This window comes from Struthio camelus, chromosome 2 (assembly GCF_040807025.1).
Source record: "Struthio camelus isolate bStrCam1 chromosome 2, bStrCam1.hap1, whole genome shotgun sequence".
NCBI lineage: Eukaryota > Metazoa > Chordata > Aves > Struthioniformes > Struthionidae > Struthio > Struthio camelus.
In genome coordinates, this window is record NC_090943.1 from 141070665 (window position 1) to 141092610 (window position 21946).

The 21946-nt window shown below is 38.0% G+C and overlaps 1 protein-coding gene across 3 annotated transcripts in view; it reads left to right on the top strand.

Annotated features, from left to right (window-relative positions):
* PRKDC (protein kinase, DNA-activated, catalytic subunit) overlaps positions 1–21946 on the top strand; it is an 86456-nt gene that overhangs the window by 51464 nt on the left and 13046 nt on the right. Inside the window, exons 57-74 of one of the 3 annotated variants that reach the window (XM_068932753.1) lie at positions 400–610; positions 1149–1338; positions 1709–1924; positions 3085–3197; positions 4868–4999; positions 6201–6380; positions 9907–10115; positions 10623–10761; positions 11400–11588; positions 12137–12361; positions 12986–13094; positions 13794–13905; positions 15487–15676; positions 16837–17011; positions 17100–17290; positions 18938–19118; positions 19613–19773; positions 21316–21527. In XM_068932753.1, the coding sequence (XP_068788854.1) occupies positions 400–610; positions 1149–1338; positions 1709–1924; positions 3085–3197; positions 4868–4999; positions 6201–6380; positions 9907–10115; positions 10623–10761; positions 11400–11588; positions 12137–12361; positions 12986–13094; positions 13794–13905; positions 15487–15676; positions 16837–17011; positions 17100–17290; positions 18938–19118; positions 19613–19773; positions 21316–21527 (3135 nt within the window). Of the gene's footprint in view, positions 1–399; positions 611–1148; positions 1339–1708; positions 1925–3084; positions 3198–4867; positions 5000–6200; positions 6381–9906; positions 10116–10622; positions 10762–11399; positions 11589–12136; positions 12362–12985; positions 13095–13793; positions 13906–15486; positions 15677–16836; positions 17012–17099; positions 17291–18937; positions 19119–19612; positions 19774–20941; positions 21085–21315; positions 21528–21946 lie in introns of those variants that run through there. The other 2 variants (XM_068932754.1, XM_068932755.1) reach the window with 2 other exon arrangements.

Sequence of the window (21946 nt, forward strand, 5' to 3'; positions counted from 1 at the left end):
CAACAAAGTCCTTGATATAAGCAGTCCAAAAGACATAGATTCAGTGTTGGAGGATGCTGGATTTTTTTTTTTATTGAATTTTTTGGTGAAGCGGAAGTTAGAAAAAGAGACCTATGTGTTTGTCTACTGATAGCACTTCTTGAGACGATAACTATACAAATCATTTTTTCAGAGTAAATCATCTTAATGTCAACCAAATGGCACAGAGAGTGGGAGATGAGTGTGGAATTTGATGTAATTCAGTGTAATTTGATGTAATTCAGTTCATGGCGTGAAAGTGTTAGTTGTGACAGTATTATAATTTTTTTTTAACAGCCTTTTTTTGTGTCATGCGTATCTACAGTATCGTATTTCCTTTTTGCCGACAACCAAGGATAACTTTATTCCTTATCTTTACAGATTAATTGTTAGGAATTTTTGGAGTGATGAGACAAGGTTACCAGCAAATATTCTTGATCGCATGCTGGCATTGTTAAATTCTTTCTACTCTACGAAGATAGAAACTCAGTACTTGAGTCTAATCACAAATTTTCTGCTTGAAATGACCAGCAAGAGCCCAGATTATTCCAGAAAAATGTTTGAGCATCCACTTTCTGAATGCAAATTTCAGGTGAATTGTAATGTTTTATTCTTTGTTTATTGGACAATTTCCAATCCTTGATGTAACTACAGCTTTAATAAGAATGGTATAGTGAAGACGATTATTTGAATTGCATCTTCTGTTCTATAGTTAACAGCTAGACCGTCATAGTTTATGCATGCTGTCATAAGTTTGATTTTTTTTTAGGAGTGGAATAATTTTGCTTTTTTTCCAAAAAAAAGATTGAAATAAAATAATTATATAAAATAGGTGTAGGTGATGTATAGAGTACTGAAATGCTTAAAAGAGAGGGAAATTGAGAGAAGCATCGTAAGCTGGAAAAAACTGTGAAGAAACAGAGTTATAAGTTAGTAGCACTTACGTCAGCCGACCAATACAAATTGGTGAGATTTTTGCTGAGCTGTACAGAGCTTTTATGCACTCTTTTATGGTCAAGTTCTTCATCTTTACCTGGGATGGTGTTTTAAATTCTGTACTTTCCTTTCAGCCATCCTGTCTCAAGGAAGGCATTCGTACTGTTCCTACTAAGATCTTTTTGTGTTCATAGGACTTTGTAATTGATTCCAGCTGGCGTTATCGAAGTACTGTGCTCACACCACTGTTTGTGGAGACTCAAGCTTCTCAGAGTACCAACAGGAGCTTATTACAGGAAAGATCCCCTTCCACTTCTGGGTCAGGAGGTGGTCGAGTGAGGGTTACCCAACAGCAATATGAATTTACACCTACCCAGAACATCAGTAAGTCCAGACCAGTATCCTCTGAAATTTTCTTGTTCGCTGTAGGAATGATTCCGTTGTCCTCATTCCTATTGCATGTGTATTTTTCCTGTAAAAGTGTAAATGCATCTAAAAATTTGTTTTCAAGGATTATTTTGGGTAAATGGAGAAAAAAATGTACAGACACATTTTTATTGGCTTGATTTGATTTTATTGTCAACCTAATTGGAAAGAAGTTTGTTTCTTACGTAAAGGCTCGAAATCTGTTCAGCTCATAAACAGTGGGAATTATGTCTTTTGGGAGGAAAATGACCTGTTTTGTAGATGGTTTCACCTGGACTATGTACTGATGTGTTACATCATTTTTTGTCCTCTGTAATTGTTTTTACAGGTGGTAGAAGTTCTTTCAATTGGCTAACTGGAAACAGCATCGATACCTTGGCAGAATATATGGTTCCTTCATTCTCTGAATCCTTATCTTCATCCATGCTCTTAGTTAGCAAGCGGAGTGAAAAATTTAAACAATCAGCCTTTAAACCAGTGGGGCCAGATTTTGGGAAAAAAAGGTTGGGTTTGCCTGGAGATGAGGTGGACAGCAAAATTAAAGGTCTGTAGACTTTGTCACGGAATGTCAATATAATTTAATAATTTTTCTCTTAGACTTTTTTTTGTCACTTATTTGCCTGGGCGTCCATTGTCCTGGAGACATTCGAATGGAGGTTCAACTTCAGAGACTTTGTTTCCAGGAGTATGTGATGATACTTTTTAAATAAGTATAGTAAAATACTAGGATTGTGCTAGGAATTGCAAGATTGTGTGTTGCTAGATGAAAACACTGACTGACTAAGAAACCCGCCAGTGAGATCTTTGTGTTCCTCCCTCTCTCTAAGACGAACAGAGCATGACTGTCAGACAGTTCTGTCCCCTGTGTTCTAAATTTAGCTGCTTATCTCTTTAAAGAAACTGAACAAGTTGTAAACGTTTTTTTCAAAATCATTTCAGCTATGCGGACATGTTCTGCAACAGATTGCAATTTGACAGTAGAATTATCTGCTCTTATCTGAGACTGCTCCTTCATCCACTCATTCCATAGCTGAAAAACATTGGCACTGTTCTGCAATGGCTCAGACTTTTTCTGCCAGCAAAATATCAGTTATAGTGGTACCTTTTTGTTTTGTCACTTTTTTTACCCAGCAAATGGACTAAAATGAACAGTCCATGAAACGGTCTTTCTCCGTGACTGTCCTGAGCGGGAGTTGATCCAGTGACAGCTCTGTAATAGTAACTTCAAAAATATAACAACTTATTGGTATTATTATTCCCAAATCTTTCAAGATATTTAGTTCCTCCTTTTTGAGGGTAGCTATGTGCTTTATGGAATATAGTGCCAATGTCATCCCTGCCTTGGGGATCTTAAACAAATTTGCCCCATGTGATAAATTTATTTTATGAATTTTAGTGTCTTTTTCAATACAATAGTTTACCCCTATACCGCATCTGTGTGCTTCAAGTTTTGATATAATTGCTTACCTCTTTTCCTAAGAGTAACTTACAGTACTGCTTTAGTTCAGCATCATATTGAAAGGCCTTACATTAAGTTGTTGAATAGGAGCTTTAGGAGACTAGTTGGTAAGCTAGCAAATACTCTTTTTATTATACTGTGCTCTTGCCTTACATCTGAAGTTTGTTTTAGAAGGGAAAAGCTGTGGACCTGAACGTGTGTTCACCAGAATTAAGTTGTAAGACTTTATTCCTTTTTATGCCTAGGTATAGATGAACGGGCAGAAATTCTAAAACTGCGGAGGCGTTTCTTGAAGGACCAAGAGAAACTCAGTCTGATTTATGCCAGAAAAGGCGTGGCTGAACAGAAACGAGAAAAGGTTTGTCAGTCAAAAGCAAGTTTAAAACCTTAGGTACTGATGCCATCTGCAAGTCTTGTACTTAAATCTCTAGAAGTAACTTTGTGAAGAAAAGGTATGTGTAAGATATTGTTGCTAATGCTAAGAGCTTTAAAAGGTGCTCTTAAAATTTGGAAATCGCGCTATTTATGTGCATGAGCAAGAAAAGACCTGGATGATGACACTTACAGTCTTTCACTTAGTGTGTATGACTGTGTGATTTGATGTGATGGAATCCATAGTAGTGATGAGAGATGTTCACAACAGAAGCTCTTTACAATTGTCAACCTGGAAATTAGAAGCCGTGAAGCTGGAGTACTCTGCAGATATAAATGCTGGAGGACATTATCCATTATCTGTAGGTAAACTCAAAACTATGAGACAACAGCTGATAGAGTAACCTGAACTGTTGCATACTCGTAACCTGAAAGAAAGTCGGTATTAATCATTTGCTGAGTGTTTATCAAGACCAGAAACTTAGTACTGTATGGATTTCTTGGTTGTGTTAAGTATTTGCAATTAGTAAAAGAGGAAAAAATCACTGTGATGTTCCACAATTAAAGACTGGAAGAGACCATGAGTGCTGCAGAACCCCTTAAATTTCCGAGTGGCAGAGAGATTTGTTGCATGTAAGCAGACATGTAACTCAATGGCTTATGTCAATATTATGCCTAATGGGGAAACAGGAAAAAGTACAAAAGTATTTGGAAATACTAAAAGCTTTAGCAAAGCTCTAGTGTCTTCCAGGATATTACTCCTGGAATTTTTTTGAAAATCATCCATTTGAAGTTATGTAGGAGATGAAAGGGCTCAAACAGCAGAATGAAGGGTTTAAGGAAGAAAAAAAATCTTTGAGCTCTCTTCTGTTTCCCTCTTCCATTACACCAGTGTATATGTTCACCCAGGGTCTCTTGGTTTTAGTGCTAATGGCAATAGTGGAAAAAAAAAAAAAAACCCACCTTGTAAACTTAACTGCTGATTTCCTTAAAACTTATCAGTGATGTGAAAAGGAAGATGAAGCAATAGGTTTTGTCGAGATGTGACAGTAGCTCTTGTTCAGTTTAAATGCGTTTCTTTAAATCTCAGCAGTAGACAGGGCAGCTACTTAACAGCAGTTTGCAGCAGTTTTATTCCAGATTAGTTTAAGTTTTACTAGGAATCAGTTCTACTAGATTCATCCTTCTTCCTTCCCCTCCTCATTCACGGTGTGAAATAAAACATTAGCTTTAGTGACCTAATTTTACTTTGCAGTTGGGGCAGGCTGAGAGCCCTCAAGTAATTGATTACTGTGGCTCAGCTGGCAGGCAGTAACTTACTAAACCATAATTGTTCACTAGATTTCAGTCAGCACCCCGTTCTCTTTAAAAATAACTGAAATGCTACCTGTGTGGAAACAGGAACTACAAGGCATTAATATTGAAAGTTAATTGATGAAGTAACTCCATATAGGAGGCTTAAGAGTTTTTAATTGACCAGGATCATTCTAGGGTTAGCCGTATTATGGCTTTATACTAACTAACTGTATTAGTTTAATAAGCATGGCAAAAGTTTTTTTTAAAACACTTCAAAAATGCTCTTGCTTGTTTTGTCTTATCTAGATACAGGTCTTTCGAAGTAACATAATTTTTTTTAACATAAGCAATGTATTTCAGGAGATGAAATCTGAGCTAAAGATGAAGCATGATGGCCAGGTTATTTTGTACAGAAGTTACCGAGTAGGAGACCTTCCTGACATCCAGATTGAATACAGCAGTCTGATCGCCCCTCTGCAGGGCCTTGCCCAGGTCTGTGTGTTTTTCAAAGGTCATTTGTGAAATTGTATGTTCTTGTAAAGAAAAAGGTGTGCAGCTGAGCAGCTGCTTTCCAGACTGATTTATTGTTTTGTACTCACCACCATGAGATGCTTTTAAAGAGTCTGTTTTGAGGGAGAGTGTTCCTCCTACCCCAGTGATGCAGTGATGAGAGAAGATGCTTTGTAGCTGGCCTCACCTGAGCAATTGAGTTTAATGCTGAGAACTTAAGACACCAGCTATTGTCCACTGTGTCTGGGTTCCCCTGCTCAAGAAACAAAGATGGTCTTTACAGACGTTATTGGATAGGGCATCTCACTATATAGCAACAAAACAGCCATTTTTTTTCTTTCATATGGCTATAGCGGGGTTTTAAAAGTACAGGTGAAGTCGCTGTGGCTAAGACTGGACTCAGGCTAGACAGTGAAGCTGATCCAGTATTCAACCTGGATACAGTAGAAACTGTGGGCTGGAATTGTCAGATTTTACAATGTTTGGGAAGTCACGGTGTTCCTGATTACTTTTGTCTTTAATTTCTTTTGGTGATCCCTTATCTCTATTTAAAGGGAGGAAATAGCACAATCATCAGTTATCTGAAATAACGTTCCGCCTATAACTCCCATTCTACCATAGACCAGGATGAATAGGATTATAGTATATTTGCAAATGTGTTTCTAGGTTGAATAACTGCCTTTAAACCTCAGCTGGCACCATCTGTCTGTACATATCTCTCTGTGTTAGCTCCCATAGTGTTGGTTCTGGGTTTCCCCACACGTTGATATCTTCCTTTATTTTATTTTATTTTTTTTTTGAAATCCTCTTCACTGGCGCTGGTGTCCATAAGATGATACTGGGTGTCTGGTCCTCACAGTGCAGATTGTGAATATATGAAAATTGTACATTCCATCCTCTCCCCCAATGCTCTGACCTGAAACCAGTAACATTGTCTTAGTGTTTCTTTATGTAGAAGAATTAAGATAGGGTTTGAATGTATCAGTAACTCTGAAAGAAGTCCCTGCATGGATATGATTTATGCCTGAGCAGTTGCTCAGTGCACTCCCAAGAGTATCTACATAGGGATTAGGTGTGGAGTGGTTCATATCTCTTAATTTTATGCATTAGTTTGTCGTGTCACAGTAGTGTTTAGTAACCTTTTGGTTTTGGGTTTTTTTGTATTTGCTTCTGCTTTTTGCAGAAAGATGCAACATTTGCCAAGCAGCTTTTCAGCAGTTTGTTTACTGGAATTTTGCGTGAAGTAGAAAAATCTAAAACTCCTTCTGAGAAAAAAATCATCATCCAGCAGCTGCTGAAGGACTTCAATCAATTCCTGAGTATGAGCATGTCTTATTTCCCACCATTCATTGCATGCATCCAGGTAAATTTGCTATATGACAGGAAAGTAGCTGAACATAATGTCTTCGTCTCAATGTGTAATAAATCCAATGATGGTGAAGGTTAAATGCAGTTACTGGGATTTAGGCAGAGATGGAAGGAGAGCTGTTAACAAAGTGGATGTTTCAAGTGACTCTTTCAAAAGTGAACAGAGCAATTCATGCCTCTGAGCTGATGTCTCAATATTTCTACAATTCGTTTTCTGTAGAGTTTGAGTTGCCTTTTAATGCTTTTAATTGCATCAGTAACAGGAAGAGACTTGATTTTAAATGAAAGCCGAGAGAACAATTGAAAAGGTTATGTAGGTGTTGCGGTGCCCATCTTTCCTGTTTCTGGGAAGTGCTGCAAGGAGGAATACTTTGATGTCTTGAGGATATCAGTAGCTGTCAGACTGCTTATTTTTATCATCTCTTATTTATTTCTTCAGCAACTTTTTCAAATTATTCCCCTGCAGTAGTTGCCTGGGGATTTTCAGTCATGAGGGAATGACTTGTTTCCACCAAAGAGCAAGTGGGAGTGCTACGACCATATCTGCTGGAAAGGGACCACCAGCCTTTCTCCTTTGCTTCTGTGCGTAATGCTGTGGGACTATGCTGACCGCGTTAGCTTGTGAACTTCATCTTTTATCCCAGCTATCAGAGAGATTAAAAAGCTTGTCCAAGCCCCTGCCACGTGCTCATTCTCATTGTATTTTATGTTTCTTGTCTGGGTTGATCTTAATGTTGTGTCATTTGTGGCTCTCAAAATACTCTATTTTTGAGTGCCAGATAAGCTAGTTTTGTCTTTCTATTACAGAAGTTTAAAGGCTTTGTGACAGTAGATGTCATTCATAATGCAGGAGAAATGTCTGGTTAGAACTAGCTTTTTAAACAGTGACACAATTTGCTGCTTAGCACTTGTATTTGCACATCTGAAAAAAATGTAGTATCTTGTTTACTTTCTTCTCTGCAGCTGCATAAAAGGTCAAATACTATGGGGATTTTTCTGGGCTGTCTTGGTATTTTTCTAGCCAGCATCTGACAATAGTTATCTGTTAATACTCTCTCTTGATGCCTCACTTCTGTTTCTTCATTCTCAGGCTTTGTACTATATTATTATTTGTGTTGAACTGTGTTATTAGACCCTATTAATAACATTGTTATGTTAGGCTAATTTTTCATGAATAGACAAAAAATGAAGAGTCAAAAATTAGAGAGGAGTTAAAATTAGTCAAAAGCATGGGCTTGTTAAATGCGCTAAGAGCCTTTCATTGCCATTCCGATGGAACAACACAAGAAACAGGATCACAGAGGCAAGCTTCAGCTGCGCACTCTGCCTATATGAGCATCCTGCATAGCTGCAAGAGGAAGTCTTTTCCCCAATAGGGATTAGAGTTCATATTGATCAGGAGAGAGAGAACACGCACGTGATGCTGAGGCCACCGCTTTTGTTCACAAAGGCTGTCCTAATGGCTTGGCAATTCAGAAGTACAGCTTCTGCCTCCTGTATACCAATAGTTTAATAAATATTGGCTTGTTTCAGAAAGGCTTCCTACTTCACTGCCATTTCCTTCTGGTTGTATGACTTTCTAATCGTCTACAGGTTCAAGTCCCATCAGGAGAATAACTAGGTGATAAAAAGAGCCATTACAATCTACAAGGATAATCTTAAAATTGACTCTGAGGCTCAGGGGTTGGCTTTCACAACAGATGAAAAAATGGCTGAAGTACAAAGAAAGAACCTGATAAACTCATGACAAAAGTTTACATAGGCTCCATAGAGATACCTGGCTTCTGAGGAACATAAAATTGCATGTAAATGTTTTAGTTATCAGGCCGGCTTGGATGCCGTTCCTCCTTATCTTTGAACCTGTGATGCAAGTAAAGACAGAACACATCGGCTGTATATGGAGCAAGAAACGTTCTCTCTGCTTTCAGAAGATAAGTGGTCAGGCTAATACTGACCAACAGTCACTAAATACAAAGACATCAGTTTTGATGTGGAACAATGTTTGTAATTTATAAGGGTCTAGGAGGGTATTCCCTGGACATATTGGCCCAGTTCTTACACTTTTTTGTAGGCATCCCTGATACAGAGCTAGATGGGCTTTTGGTCTGACCTCAGCATAGCTATTCTTAAATTTTGAGACTGTGGAACTGGCAGGGCAAACCTGGCATAACCTCTAAGAGATGGCAGCAGAGGAACATAACACCCTTAGGTAGCAGTTTCTAGAGCACATGTACAGCTTTGAGAGAAGTTGCTAGTTGAAAATTGCCTGAATAGCAGATGAAGCATGTAGGCAGCCTTCATTTGGATACAATGTGTCCGTAACTCAGAAAGCTACAAGGAGCTGCTGTTCTTGTTTTTTCATTGGGTGCAAATAAAACTGGCATGGGAGTCTCAGCTAGACAAAATGCATAATGGGTCTGCTTAAGTCAAATTCACATTCTGCATTTTTCAGGGTGGTTGCCATTGTCACCCAAGTATAGCTTAGTTGTTCTCACAAACATAATCTCCTGTTTACAGTTTCCAAGAAGTGAATTTTCATGCAGTATTCTTGGACATACTGCATTGCAAGAATCAAGCAACTGTTGCCCTAAAAATCAGTGCCGTTTCTTGTAACAAATGTATATTACCTCTTTTCCAGGTTGTAGACTTTTTCTTCTGGTTTGGTTGAAGTGTTACTGCAGCTTTCCCTTAGGTTCTTAAGCTAAACATCCCTGGGGTTAATGGACTTGTCTGCTACTTTCTTGATATATTTACATCTATTTGCAATAATGATTTAAGTATTAAAATAAACTTTAGGTAACCAAGAATATTTATCCTTGAAAAAGGAGTTATTTTGTAGTGAATTGATGTTTAATAGGATAAAGATCTGCTAGAAGCATTGTCCTGCCTTTAAGTCAGACAGGACTTGAGCACAAATAAATGAGTCTAATGGGAATCTGTGGTGTGCTAAAACTAGGTAAGTGTGTAGACAGAAAGCCTCTACCTCTGAGAAAACATCACAGTTAATCATGCCTTTGGCTTATAACAAGAACACGCCACTCAGTAGGTTAAGTGAAATGCAGCTGTTGTGTAGTGGGCACCACACTACCAAAAAAGAAAAAAGGAGGAGCGATTCTGCCTGTGAATGTGTTTACTTCCTTTTCTCCCACTCCTAGTGTGTTTCCCCTTAGAGAGAAGGAGGTCTAGGAGGTAGGTCAGGAGTAGCAAGTTGAAATTTATATGCAGGGTTACTCCATTAATTTCTAATTAATTTTAATTTCCTTGCTTCCAAGGTAAACTCAGTCTTTAGCAGCCCTGGAGACGGATGAAGTAGAGGGGTTATTCTGTACTATTCTTTGTCCTAAGAGCATCAGCACAGAAAAAAAGCATCCCAGTTTTTCCAGAGTTGGGTACTTCCGGAGATTTAACTGCTTATTTCCAAAGCTTGCGCTTTACGAAAAGGATACAAAATAGGTGATCTTTAAAATTCAATTATCAGTATAGTTTTAGATCAAATAGGCACCTGTTGTTTTGTTTTATAGGAAATGAGTTACCAGCACAGAGAGCTACTAGAACTTGATTCAGCTAATGTGAGCACGAGCTGCCTTGCAAGTTTGCAACAGCCAGTGGGCATCCTTCTTCTGGAACATGCTCTGATTTCTCTGTCCCCTGCAGAGGAGCCTCCATCCAAGCGGGTGTGTGGGAGGGCAGAGCTTCCCCCAGATGTAATCAGATGGATTGAACTTGCAAAGTAAGTTCTTGTTTGAGACAATTTACTTCTGTTCACGTTTGCCTTGTGAAGAACTCTGCCTTTATGGCTTATAGGATTTCTGTTTTATTTTTTCCCTGTTTTAGAATCAGGTCTCTTTTTAATTTCTTGTCAGTTAATTACTATCTTTCATTAGAGCAATCAGACTTAACAGCTGTGCACCCTGACAGTGCTATCAAACTGATGAAAAACATCTTGTCCTTAGCTTTTCAGCCGCAGGAGTGACCAATATTTAGATGTTCCCCTACAAGATAAAGTTTACATGGAGATATATATATATATATATGTATGTATGTGTATATATATATATGTATAATCTGATGTAAGAAATGTGATACTTTTTTTTTCATGCTACAGGTCAGTTGCAGAGCTTGGACTGCTGCTTATGCTATTGCTGTCACTACTGATTTTTTTTTTAGTAGCTTATGTCTGCATTGATGTAGCTCTGTTCAACTAATTAAAAGTGCTTGCCTTTTTTTATTCTACTAGGCTCTACCGATCTCTTGGAGATTCTGATGTCCTTCGTGGCATTTTCAGTGGTAAGATTGGGACTAAGGAAATCACACAGAAAGCATTGCTGGCAGAAGCAAGGAGTGATTATGCTACAGCAGCTAAACATTATGATGAGGTAAAATGACCCACCAAAATCTTCCTTTTTTTCTTCTTTTTTCCTTTTTTTTTTTTTCTCTTTCATAAATTCTTTCTCATTGCTTAATACTAATAAGCCAAAATGAAAAATTTTGAGGAGCAGCATATAGCTTAAAATGTCCTTCTGTTTTTCCAATGGTTCGGTCTATAGAGGTAGGGGAACAGATGCAATGAGCATTCACAACAGAGATTAGTGAGTGTGGTACTGTTTCTTTTCACTGTTTGTTACAAAGCTTAGCGTGTGCAATGACCTAGGCAGACAGGTAAAAGACTTTGGGCATGCTACTGCCCCAAGAGAGCAAACTGTACATGTTTGTGGCAAGCAAAATTTGAGTAATAGTGGATACAAATGGAAGATGGATCTCTTCAACCTCCTTTTAAAGCCTTGACTCCTTAAAAATGCAGGTTTGCTGACGCTGGCTCTCTGAAATGAATTTATATATAAGTACCAACTATAGCTTAAATTTTCAGCATTTAATGTTACTGTCACATTCTGGTAAGCGGGTAAATATTTTTGAGATAATGAATTACTCTTGAATAAGTTCTTGGTGACTTAGAATTCAAACTAGCATCTAATTCTAGCTGAGAATCTCCCTCCTCCTTAAATTCATTCTCTAGGCACTCTCTAAAGAAGACTGGCAAGATGGGGAGCCAACAGAAGCAGAGAAGGACTTCTGGGAACTTGCATCTCTTGAATGCTATGATCACCTGACAGAGTGGAAGTCCCTGGAGTATTGTGCTACCGTTAATATTGATAGTGGACAACCTCCAGACCTAAATAAAACTTGGAATGATCCGTATTATCAGGTTTCTAGAAATCACTCTTTTGATACTACATTGTTTTCATCTGTACAGAGATGTCCTACCGTAATGTAGTTGTGGCTGGGAATCAATTGCATAATTTATAGCTAATAGTAATAGCAGTTAATTGTAGTTAAACATAGTTATTTGTACTAGTTTTCCTATGGAAATTAGCAGAGAGTCTAATAGATAAAATAATTTGAAGCAATTACTCTTCCTATTTTTATGGATGCATAAGTTGTACCTCAAGTCCATCACTGGTCGTGTAGCACCAGGTTTAACTTCTTGTTCTCCTTGCAGTTTTTGTGATGCTTTTCTCTCTTTTATTCTTCATGGATTTTGAGAGTTGCCAAACCACTGCTTTTGAAACTAATGGAATTTGCTAAGCATCTTACAACTTCTTGAGGCTATCAGAAAAGTCTGTTGTGATTTGTTGGCAAACTGGAGTCTCTCTAAAGGGAAAACTCTTAAGAAATCACTGAAAAATATCATTTTATATATATATGATCTGTCACAGAAAATAAAAAATTGATCATCTACATCTGCCCCTGCAGGAGACATATCTGCCATATATAATACGCAGTAAGTTGAAGTTACTGCTCAATGGGGAAAATGACCAGACTTTGCTGACTTTTATTGATGAGGCAATGAAGACAGAACAGAAGAAAGCCATTATAGAAATGCGTTACAGCCAAGAGCTTAGTCTCCTTTACATCCTGCAAGATGATTTTGACAGAGCCAAATATTACATAAGCAATGGCTTGCAGATCTTCATGCAGGTAACAATCACCACTATCTCTGATGTGATTTTTTTCCATATAAACTCATGGAACAGTAAAACTGTTGTTGCTGTTATTGCTGCTAGATTATACTCTCAAGATAAACATTTGCCCAAATACAGTGAGATCTAAATGCTTTCCAATCATATAACAAAATATCCATTGACTTCAGTGAATGCAGTGACAAGAATTGAGTCAACTAGTGGAGTGCGTCCTCCCTGTTTTAATTTGTTTTATTCTGATAACTTCACCTATTAGAAATTTTTCGGAGTAACTATTGGTGCAGATAATAGCAATTTTATTGCGCTCATCCTTTCAGAAGTCTACTGCCCCCAGGAAAAGCTTGAAAAGAGAGTATTAAATTTAGAGGGTGTAAGCTTCAACCATTACCAAGTTTTCCTTAGCCTGTAGGACTATCCTAATTCCTAGGACAGGCGTTCCAGCTAGAATGTGCTTACCCAAAGTAGAGTTGCTCTCAGATTGAAGGTTACTACATTACCTGTAAAAGGTTAGGTTGTGGAGTGTAATGCATAGCAGCATCATATATATAGTTGTAGAGCACTAAATAGAATAATGTTGTGAATTCTGTGTATGAAATCTTTCGTTCTCTACCTTTCCTTTCAGAGCTATTCTAGTACTGATACTTTGTTACATCAGAGTCGAATGACCAAACTGCAGTCTGTACAAACTTTGACAGAAATACAGGATTTCATCCATTTTATGACCAAAACAAGTAAAGATTTGTCTTCCTCAGCTTTTATTCTTTTTTCATTTTTGCATTAAATAATAATGGTTTTCTCAACTTTGAATTTCTGTTTCCACACTTAGAGAACTGAATTTCTGTTTGAAGGAGCATGAGTCTGGAATTACTTCTTGCTGTCTTTTGAGAACTACTACAGTTTTGTAAGACAGACTTGAAGATAATTCTGTGTTCTTTTGCAAAGTTTTATTTACCCAGCTATTGTAATAAAATAGTTAAGCATCTCTTTAAAAGTGTAAGTAGCAGTCTTAAACTGAGGTTTTTGTTGGGGTCACTTTTGTTAGCCAATAGTGATCAGCAGAGATAAGATAGCTATAATTTACACACTACATCTTCTGTGGTAGAAATGAAATAAATTTATGCACGTAAACCTAATTATACATTAAATTTAGTTAACGGTTTTATTATATTTAACCTAATTCCTGAATGGAAAGGTACCTGCCAGTGATGATTTTCAGTGATAATTGGCACTGATCTCTTTATTGAAGCTATGGTGCTTCAGCAAAAAACAAAAGTAATATGATCACCAAGAATGTATTTAATGCAAGTCCAGAAGTACAAATAGGTTGCTTTATTGCATTTTGGGGGTTGAAATGTTAGTTTGGCTTGTTTTATGGCTTTGTCACACTGGTTAGATTTAGATACTTTTAAAGTGTTCTTAAATGATTTTAGGTAACTTAGCGTCACAGGCTTCCCTTAAGAGACTTCTCAGAATCTGGACAAGCAGATATCCAGATGCTAAAATGGATCCTATGAACATCTGGGATGATATCATTACAAATCGGTAAAATGAGATTCTTTTGTTAGCTTTATTTCTGCATGCCTGTTAAGTTCAGAGGGATGCTGTTTTTTGCTTGAGTACAAATGTGGGTGTTTGATCCAGTATTTGACTTTTTAATAACTTTTGTAGCAGCTTACCTATTAGTATCATAGTTGATTTTTCATATGACAACCTTGTGGGGAGAAAGAAAGGGAGGCGGAGAAGTGAATAAACCGTATTGTAGGGAAACGTGACTCTAATTTCAAGTGCTGTTTTGCATCAGTGACTACATATATGGTACAAAAATAATGGTGGTAAGTCAAGCTGGTCCAGTTCTGCAGCCCTCAAGCACAGCCACATATAATTGAGTAGATTATTTGCATTTAGCTCCATTTTGAATAAAAATGCCTACCTACTTTGTAAACAGTTAAAGTTCTAATGTTAGGGAGTGTACGAGAGGCCCAGCACTGTCACTATCAGTACTTCACATGTTTCTACAAAGGTTAATGACAGTTGCTGTAACTAGAGACTTCTGCTATGCAACTGTTGCTAGAAAGAACACAGGTTCTCCAGAGACTCCTTTGGATTAGCTCTGAAGAAACTGGAATGCTTTTTCAAACTTGTAATTTTCCTGTTCTCCCTACGGTATTTATCTTGATCCCCATCCATTCCTCCAGTACAAACTTAGATCCTTTCTCATTTCCTGGAGACAGCTTCTTTACAGCTCTGCTGATACCTACTGTGCCCTGTAATTTATTGTCTTTGCATGTCAGGAGAGCATGGCAACAGAAATCCTTACTGCAGTTAAATATTGGCAGAATACACGGTATGGCTTATTCCTTTACAAAGTCTCAAAACCTTTATGATTTGAAGGGTTGTTAGTGTCTTAAATGTTTTTTTGTGCCCTTAGAAAACCTTTATCTCACATTAGAGTAACGCAGGAGGTGTTGCTGGTTACTGCTTTTATACAGAGCTAAGCCCCAGTGCAGACTGCAATGCTTTCCCCTGCATTGAGTAACAGTCTACATAACGAAAGGTGCTTTTAAGGTAGATAGGACTACTTGTAGACTATAGAGTATTTAGCATTGGTTCATGGTAATTCTCTTTCAAAGGTTGAGCGTGGTCACTGGTCTTTTCCGCAATGCAAACTGTAAGAAATTGTAATTGTGGCCTTTTTACATGTCTTGGTGTCATGTATATTTGAGTTTTAGGTTGACAAAATACAGTATGACGCTTAAACTTTATGAAGTAGATGGCTTTTTGTGCACACTACTGTGAAATTGGAGTGGAAGTTGTGACTTGGTGAACTTAGAAGTTGTAGTTATGACTTAAAAAGAACAAAGAAACAAAACACCCACTCCAATATGGACATTTTCTGATATTTAATCTCTCTGCTTCAGGATCCCCTGCTCTTGGGGTCATCGTATCCCTGGTTGTGACTGTCCAGCCTCTTTGGGGAGCAGGTTTAGCTGTCAAAAAGTGATCAGTGCAGCTTGCCATCGTTTCTTAGCTATGTTTACTGTCAGGAAGATCAATACTATATAACTTCCTTTGCTTCCCCTTGCCTGGTACCAGATTGATTTGTACTGCATTGTCATTATGCAGGTGTTTCTTCCTTGACAAGCTGCAGGAGAAACTTCCCAGAGATCAGGCCAATGATAGTATGGAGGTGGATGAAAAGGATGATATTGGTGACCAAATGGAAGCGGATCAACAGGGTGAAGACATTTCCTCAATGATTAGAAGCTGCAAATTTAACATGAAAATGAAGATGATAGAAAGTGCCAGGAAACAGGTGACTGTGCTATCTGATAGCTCCCAATTTTTTGAGAAAATCCTTAGAAATTACATCTGGAAAAGCCTCATAGGTCATCCTGGCCACCTTCTGCTAGTGCAGAACTCCTCGCTGCTTGACTCTGCTGTCCAGGATGTTCTGAATGCTGGAATGTGGAAGTCCATTCCACAGAAAAAGAAAACAATAGATAAATGTTAATTAAAAACTTGATGATAATTTGTCATTACTGGACGTGTGCCTGAAGGCCCCTTTGATCTGCAGATGGTTTCTGAAACTCTCTAGGGCAAAAAAGTAAAGCATCTGAAATGCTACAGTCATTAATGGAAGGAAGGCTTGCAACCAAACATTGTGCTTTCGCGTTTACAAACAATCTCTTCTATATAAGAACACAAATCAAATTCAAATTGAATCACTATCATTTACTTCAATCGGCAATAACAAAACATTTTTTTTTCTTTTTCCATTACAGTTGTCATTACAGTGTCATGATTATATATTAAGGCTAATATTTGTATAAAGAAGTAAAGCTAAAGATTGATAAAATGACTGAAACATAGTCATCTGTGATGATGGACCTTCGGTGTTTCTAGCTTAAACAAGACCAATAAGCCAGGGTCTCCCTGGTCTTCTAACATCCTGCAAAAATTTGGAATCCTTGATAAAGATCATTATTAACACTAATAGCCAAATATAACATTAACGCTGTGTAGACTATAGACACTTAAAGGGCTGGGGCAAAATTCATGCTACTTATATGCACCTTGTTCACACACACACACACACACACACACACACACACACACACACACACACACTGCATAGGTGATTTGCCAAATGGTTTTATAAACCAAGTTATGTTGCCCACGTGTGTTTGTATTGCAGAACAGTTAGTGCCTGTTTAATCGTACAAATAGCATTATTTTACTTTCCTCAGTTTGTCAGACCTCTGTTCTTCTTTTTACTTTTTCAAATGTCTCCATTAGCACAAATCTGTTTTTGAATATGAAACCCAAAAAGCAGTGGGTCTCTTCTCATCTAGCAGGTTCTCTTATTATTCTTTTGTTACCTAAATCCTTCTATCTCTTAATTTAGTTGCAGAAAGATTTTATTTTCTCTTCAGATACATTATCTGAGAATTCTGTCTTAATCTGTTAATACAGAACAGCTTCTCTGTTGCCAAGAAACTTCTGAAATACCTACACAGAGAGGCCAAAACCAGAGAAGACTGGCTGGTGAGGTGGAATTACGCCTATTGCCGCTTTACCCACAGTTGCAGCCGGAATCAGAGTTGTCCTGAACAAGTGTGCTCAGTGCTAAAAACTATCTCCTTGCTTGGTAACGATCTTTTTCTGTGCTTCACTTTGTTTATTATATGAAGCTGCTTTGTTGTCAAATTACCAGCTTGCTTTTTGAATTCCAACAGAAGATACCAAATCTGACTACCTAAGCAAGAAAGTAACGGCCTTCCGAAACCAGAATCTTCTTCTGGGTACCACTTACCGCATCATGGCCGATGCCCTTAGTCACAATCCAAGATGCCTTGAGCAAATCGAGGAAGAAAAAGCTAGAAAAGTATCAGTACTGTCGGGAGAGAGTCTTGAGAGTCCTGAAAAGGTAAATGAGAAGAAAAAAGAGCTTTTAGGTATTTCGGTGTTGTAATCACTACTTCAATAGGTAGTGATGGATAGAGACAGATAAAGCGAATGTGAAGTCTATCTGCTGTTAGCTAGTGTTCCTGGAGAAATCAATGATATGAAACAAAGCTGTGGCTCTGACTGCTGTTTGTCTGGTTTTTGCTCTCCTGGAGTTCTGCACTGCTCTAGTCTTTTTACTGAGAAAATGTACTTGTGTTTCTCTGTTCCTGTATTTTGTGTGGAGGAGAAAGCGGTATACTCAGACCACGTGCGTGCACAGTGGCAAGACAAGGCTTGGGAATACAGTCCACGGAGAGTGCTTTTAATTCAGCTAGGCATTTCTGAAGTTATTTGTACTGTTAATTTATCTTATCCCATAAAGAGATCTTTATAATACTCATATTGATAATGATACTGATATACTTAATTTATCTAAATAGTTCTATTAATAGGGAGGAGAGGGTTTTAAAACACAGCATGTGCAGGTCATCTTTGCCTTTTCTGGGGATGTGTGCAGCTGAAGAATACTTTGGCAGACTGCGCTGCATCTGAAATTGTGTGTACTGTCAGTTGTTCCAGATGTCCTGGCACTGACGTTTTGTCTGTCATATTGATTTGAGTGAGAATTTAAAGTAAATGACTGAGTTACTGCTATTAATTCCTAAAGCCCCCATCAAGACCCTGAGATATGAACCATATCAGTATAAAACAGCAAAAAAACAATTCTTCATTTGATTTTGTGTATGTTAAAGAAAAGCAGATAAAGAGGAGGTTTAAAAAAGACTTCCATTTTCAGGGTTAAGCAGAAATTTAAGCTTCATTGATTAGCTAATTATTAGAAGCATCCTTAAAGGAAATCATTAAAGCTCTTCTGTGTCAGGTGAGTCAGACTGGGATATCAGATGTTCCTACAAGAATATGGAGTTTAGCCTTGACTTAGCTTAACATAAAGCAGAACTCTGATCTAGGTTACTTCCTTCCACCTATGTGAAATTCACACTAGTTTATTTCAGTTAACAGTATTTTTCAGTTGTTCCAACTTGTTTTTCAGGAATTCTGTGTGTTGTTTAACAGCTACAGAGTCTGAGATTCGTAGATTTGTTGCCAATGAGAAAACACATGTGCATGACTTACAGACTTTCACTTTCAAAGGATCTTGTAAATTCCTTTATTATATGAACTCGTTAGAAAACTATCATGTGACTATGGTTGTAATAGGGAAAGAGACACCAGATTTGGAATAGTGTGATGCATGCTCTTTTTTAACAAAAATCCCAAATATATCTCTTATGCAGACACTGCAGATGTGTTAATACAAAAAAAAAAAAAAGCATTTGTTTTATTGTGTTTATTAACTTATTTGTTTATTAACTTTTTTGCAGGTGTAAAAATTCTAGATAGCATTTCTGGAGATTAATTTAATTTAAAAGCCTATTTTACATTTTTCTACTGAAAATTCTGGGAGTTGCTGCTAGAAATAGCATCCCCTTTTTTTTCTTTGTTTGTGCTGCTAAAAACATTTAATAAAGTTTAATCTGCTCAATATTTGCAACCAAGCTGCAGTTTCAAAGGGAATTGTTGAATGCTACTTGCTAATGTCTTTTTTTCTCTTGTGGTTGAATTTCAGGTATTAGCAGGTCTGAACAAGAGGGCTTTTCAGTGTTTCAGCAGTGCTGTGAGGAAGTCTGAAGAGGAGGTGCAATCGCACTCTATGGAACATGTAGATGTTGCTGGAGTTATCGATTCATATATGACTTTGGTTGGTTTCTGTGACCAGCATCTGCGTAGGGAAGAAGAAGGCTTGCTTGGTAAGTCAGCACTTCCCCTGAGCGCATAAGGTGGATTTATCTGTGATACATCAGCTTTTGTGCTACCCAGGTCATCTCCCTAAGCATCACAGCTTTAATTTAGAAGAACAGTTTGTCCTTCACTCTGACAGCGTTTATACCCTTTTGCAGTATTACTGCTAGCTTCGGTACTAGTGAATTACTCATGTTAGTCTCCCTTTCACTTGTGAGGTATATATCACGTCAAGCAGATGCTTCCCTTGTTCCTTCCTGGACCCCAAGAGCAGGCGAGATACCAGCAGTGATGCAGCTTCCTGATAAAGCTAATCCTTACAGTCCCCAAATACATGTGTTACTGATTTATGCAGTTCAAACAGATGGGAAGAAGAACAAAGTAACAAGACAAAATATACTGAAAAAAAATACTGAATAGTAAAGACAAATGTTGTAGATGATCAAAGACATGGAACAAGTAATGGTGTTTCTGATATTTTTTCTTTAATGTCTCTTGGCAGAAATTAACACTGCAGATCTGCAGCTATTCCCAGCTATTGTGGTGGAAAAAATGATAAAAGCTTTAAAACTGAACTCCAGAGAAGCTAGGCTGAGATTTCCTAGGCTGCTGCAAATAATAGAAAGGTATCCAGCAGAGACGTTGGGTCTAGTGACACGAGAGGTTAGTTGCTTCCATTTTCCTGGCAGCAAACGTTACCATAAAGAGAATTTAAAAGGTGCAGGGCGGGAGTTGTATGGGTTAGACTGGTAAGTTTTGCTTCAAGTGAATCAGATGCATTTTATCTCATCATTGTTGCCTTGTCTTTTCTGTAAAGAATATGGACAGAAAAGTTTTTCTTAAAAACTGAAATTGCTGTCATTATTCTAATTCCAAATGTTAGTTTGAGAGCTGATGAAGAAAAGTTACAGTGCATTTTCTTTCTTCTGAATAATCTAAGTGGGTTGATAAAAGCAGGTAGGATTAGAGTGACAAATATATCTTATGTCTGTAGGTTGAGTTTCCTGTATGCAGGAACCTAGCAGCTTTTTCAGATTAATTTTCTACTTTTCCCACCTCTTCCTGTCCTGCTTCATTTCAGAGACTTACTAAAACTTCTTTATCCTTTGTTTTTCCCGCTTCCCCCTTCCATTGCCTTTTCCTTATTTCTTTTATATGTCAGGATGCCTTGTGCGACAATGCCTTCCCTTCTGTCACAAGACATAATCCTGCTTTTCTTATGACTGTTCCTGTCTTGGACTGCCTGTGTTTTCAAACCTGTTTCATTATCCTAGTACACGCACACAAGAGCGGCAGGCGCTATCAAAGGAAGAACTCAAAGGCACGAGAGAGATGGAAGTACAGCTTAGTTATTCAAGGCAACTGGAAGTACAGCTTAGTTATTCAAGGAAACTGAGAATATAGTTAAGAGGTGGAAAAGGTGTGACCGTGGTGAAACTCTGATTATTAGAACAGAACCTAATGCCTGGTCCAGCTAACAAACCTCGCCTAGAAAAGGAAAAAAAAATTCACCAGGCATTTCTTTGTCCTCTTCTCTCTCTGTGAGATAAATATGACAATTTATTCTTAAACCCCATTAAAAGGGCGGGAAGAAGTGAGTCAGGAAAAAGGGATTCTGGGTCTGGCCTCTTGCCTATCACAAGAAAATATGTTATAGATTTCCTTTCAAAAGTGGTACAGTTTTGGGGGGAAGGGGAGCATGGTGAAGACTGTGGGGAGTGCTCTACTGAAAGGGTTAATATCTGTTACCAAACAAAACAAACTGTTAAAAGTTGAAGGAAGAGCAAAACTGTGGTGGGAGTTCCAGTGTTCCCCTTCCCATTTCACTCATATCAAGACTTCAGCCCAATGAAGCTTGAAATACCTCTTGGCATTTTCAAGTTCGTATGTGATGGCCAGAAATTATTACATTGCATCCAGACAGAAATGCTGTAAGTTTGAGTATAAAGCTTCCCATCTTGATCAACAAATGGAAAAACCTACCAAGCAAAAATAACGATAATGAAACCCCTCTGCTTCACTGGGGGATGTTTTGTGCAACCTAGGTAACATTCTCTCTCTTCCTCCCTCCTCCCCGCCCCCCCCCCCAATGCATTTCTGTCTGCTGACCTGAGACACAGAGCATTTTTATCTGTGTTTGCTTATATTTGGTATTTTTTAGGAGGACCAAAGTTGTAAGCACTGACCGTGTGTGCATTTTTGCAGCTTTCTTCAGTTCCCTGTTGGCAGTTCATTGGTTGGATTAGCCAGATGATGGCACTGCTTGACAAGGATGAAGCAATAGCTGTGCAGCATACTGTTGAAGAGATTGCAAATACCTATCCCCAGGCAATCATCTACCCTTTCATGATCAGCAGTGAAAGTTATTCTTTCAAAGATACTGTGACTGGCTGTAAGAACAAGGAGTTTGTAGAAAGGTGAATTTACAACCAGAATAATAGCTCTTTTGTATGTTTTTTGTTTGGGGATGCAGAGATTTGTTTGTTTGTTTTAAATAAACAATTTTCTGAAGGGAACATGAGAAACATTAGGGGGTAGTCCCATATGCACTAGGTTTTGATTTAAAGGCACAAGGAAAACTTGATATGTAATCTCTCTTTATGTTAGATGTAGTCAGATAGGTAGCCTGACTACTTTCAGAAGTGTTGAGTACCTACAATCCACAGGTAATGGAAAACCGGTGGTTTTTTTTTTTCTTTTCAAAGAAAACAAAAGACTATAGAGAGGCACCTCCTTTTTCCTCATAACGGTGTGGAGGTCAAGGTCTCCTCTTATTCATTCCCCTGCTCTGCTAAGGCTGAAGGGGAAGTCCAGCATATAGTTAGACTCATACTCT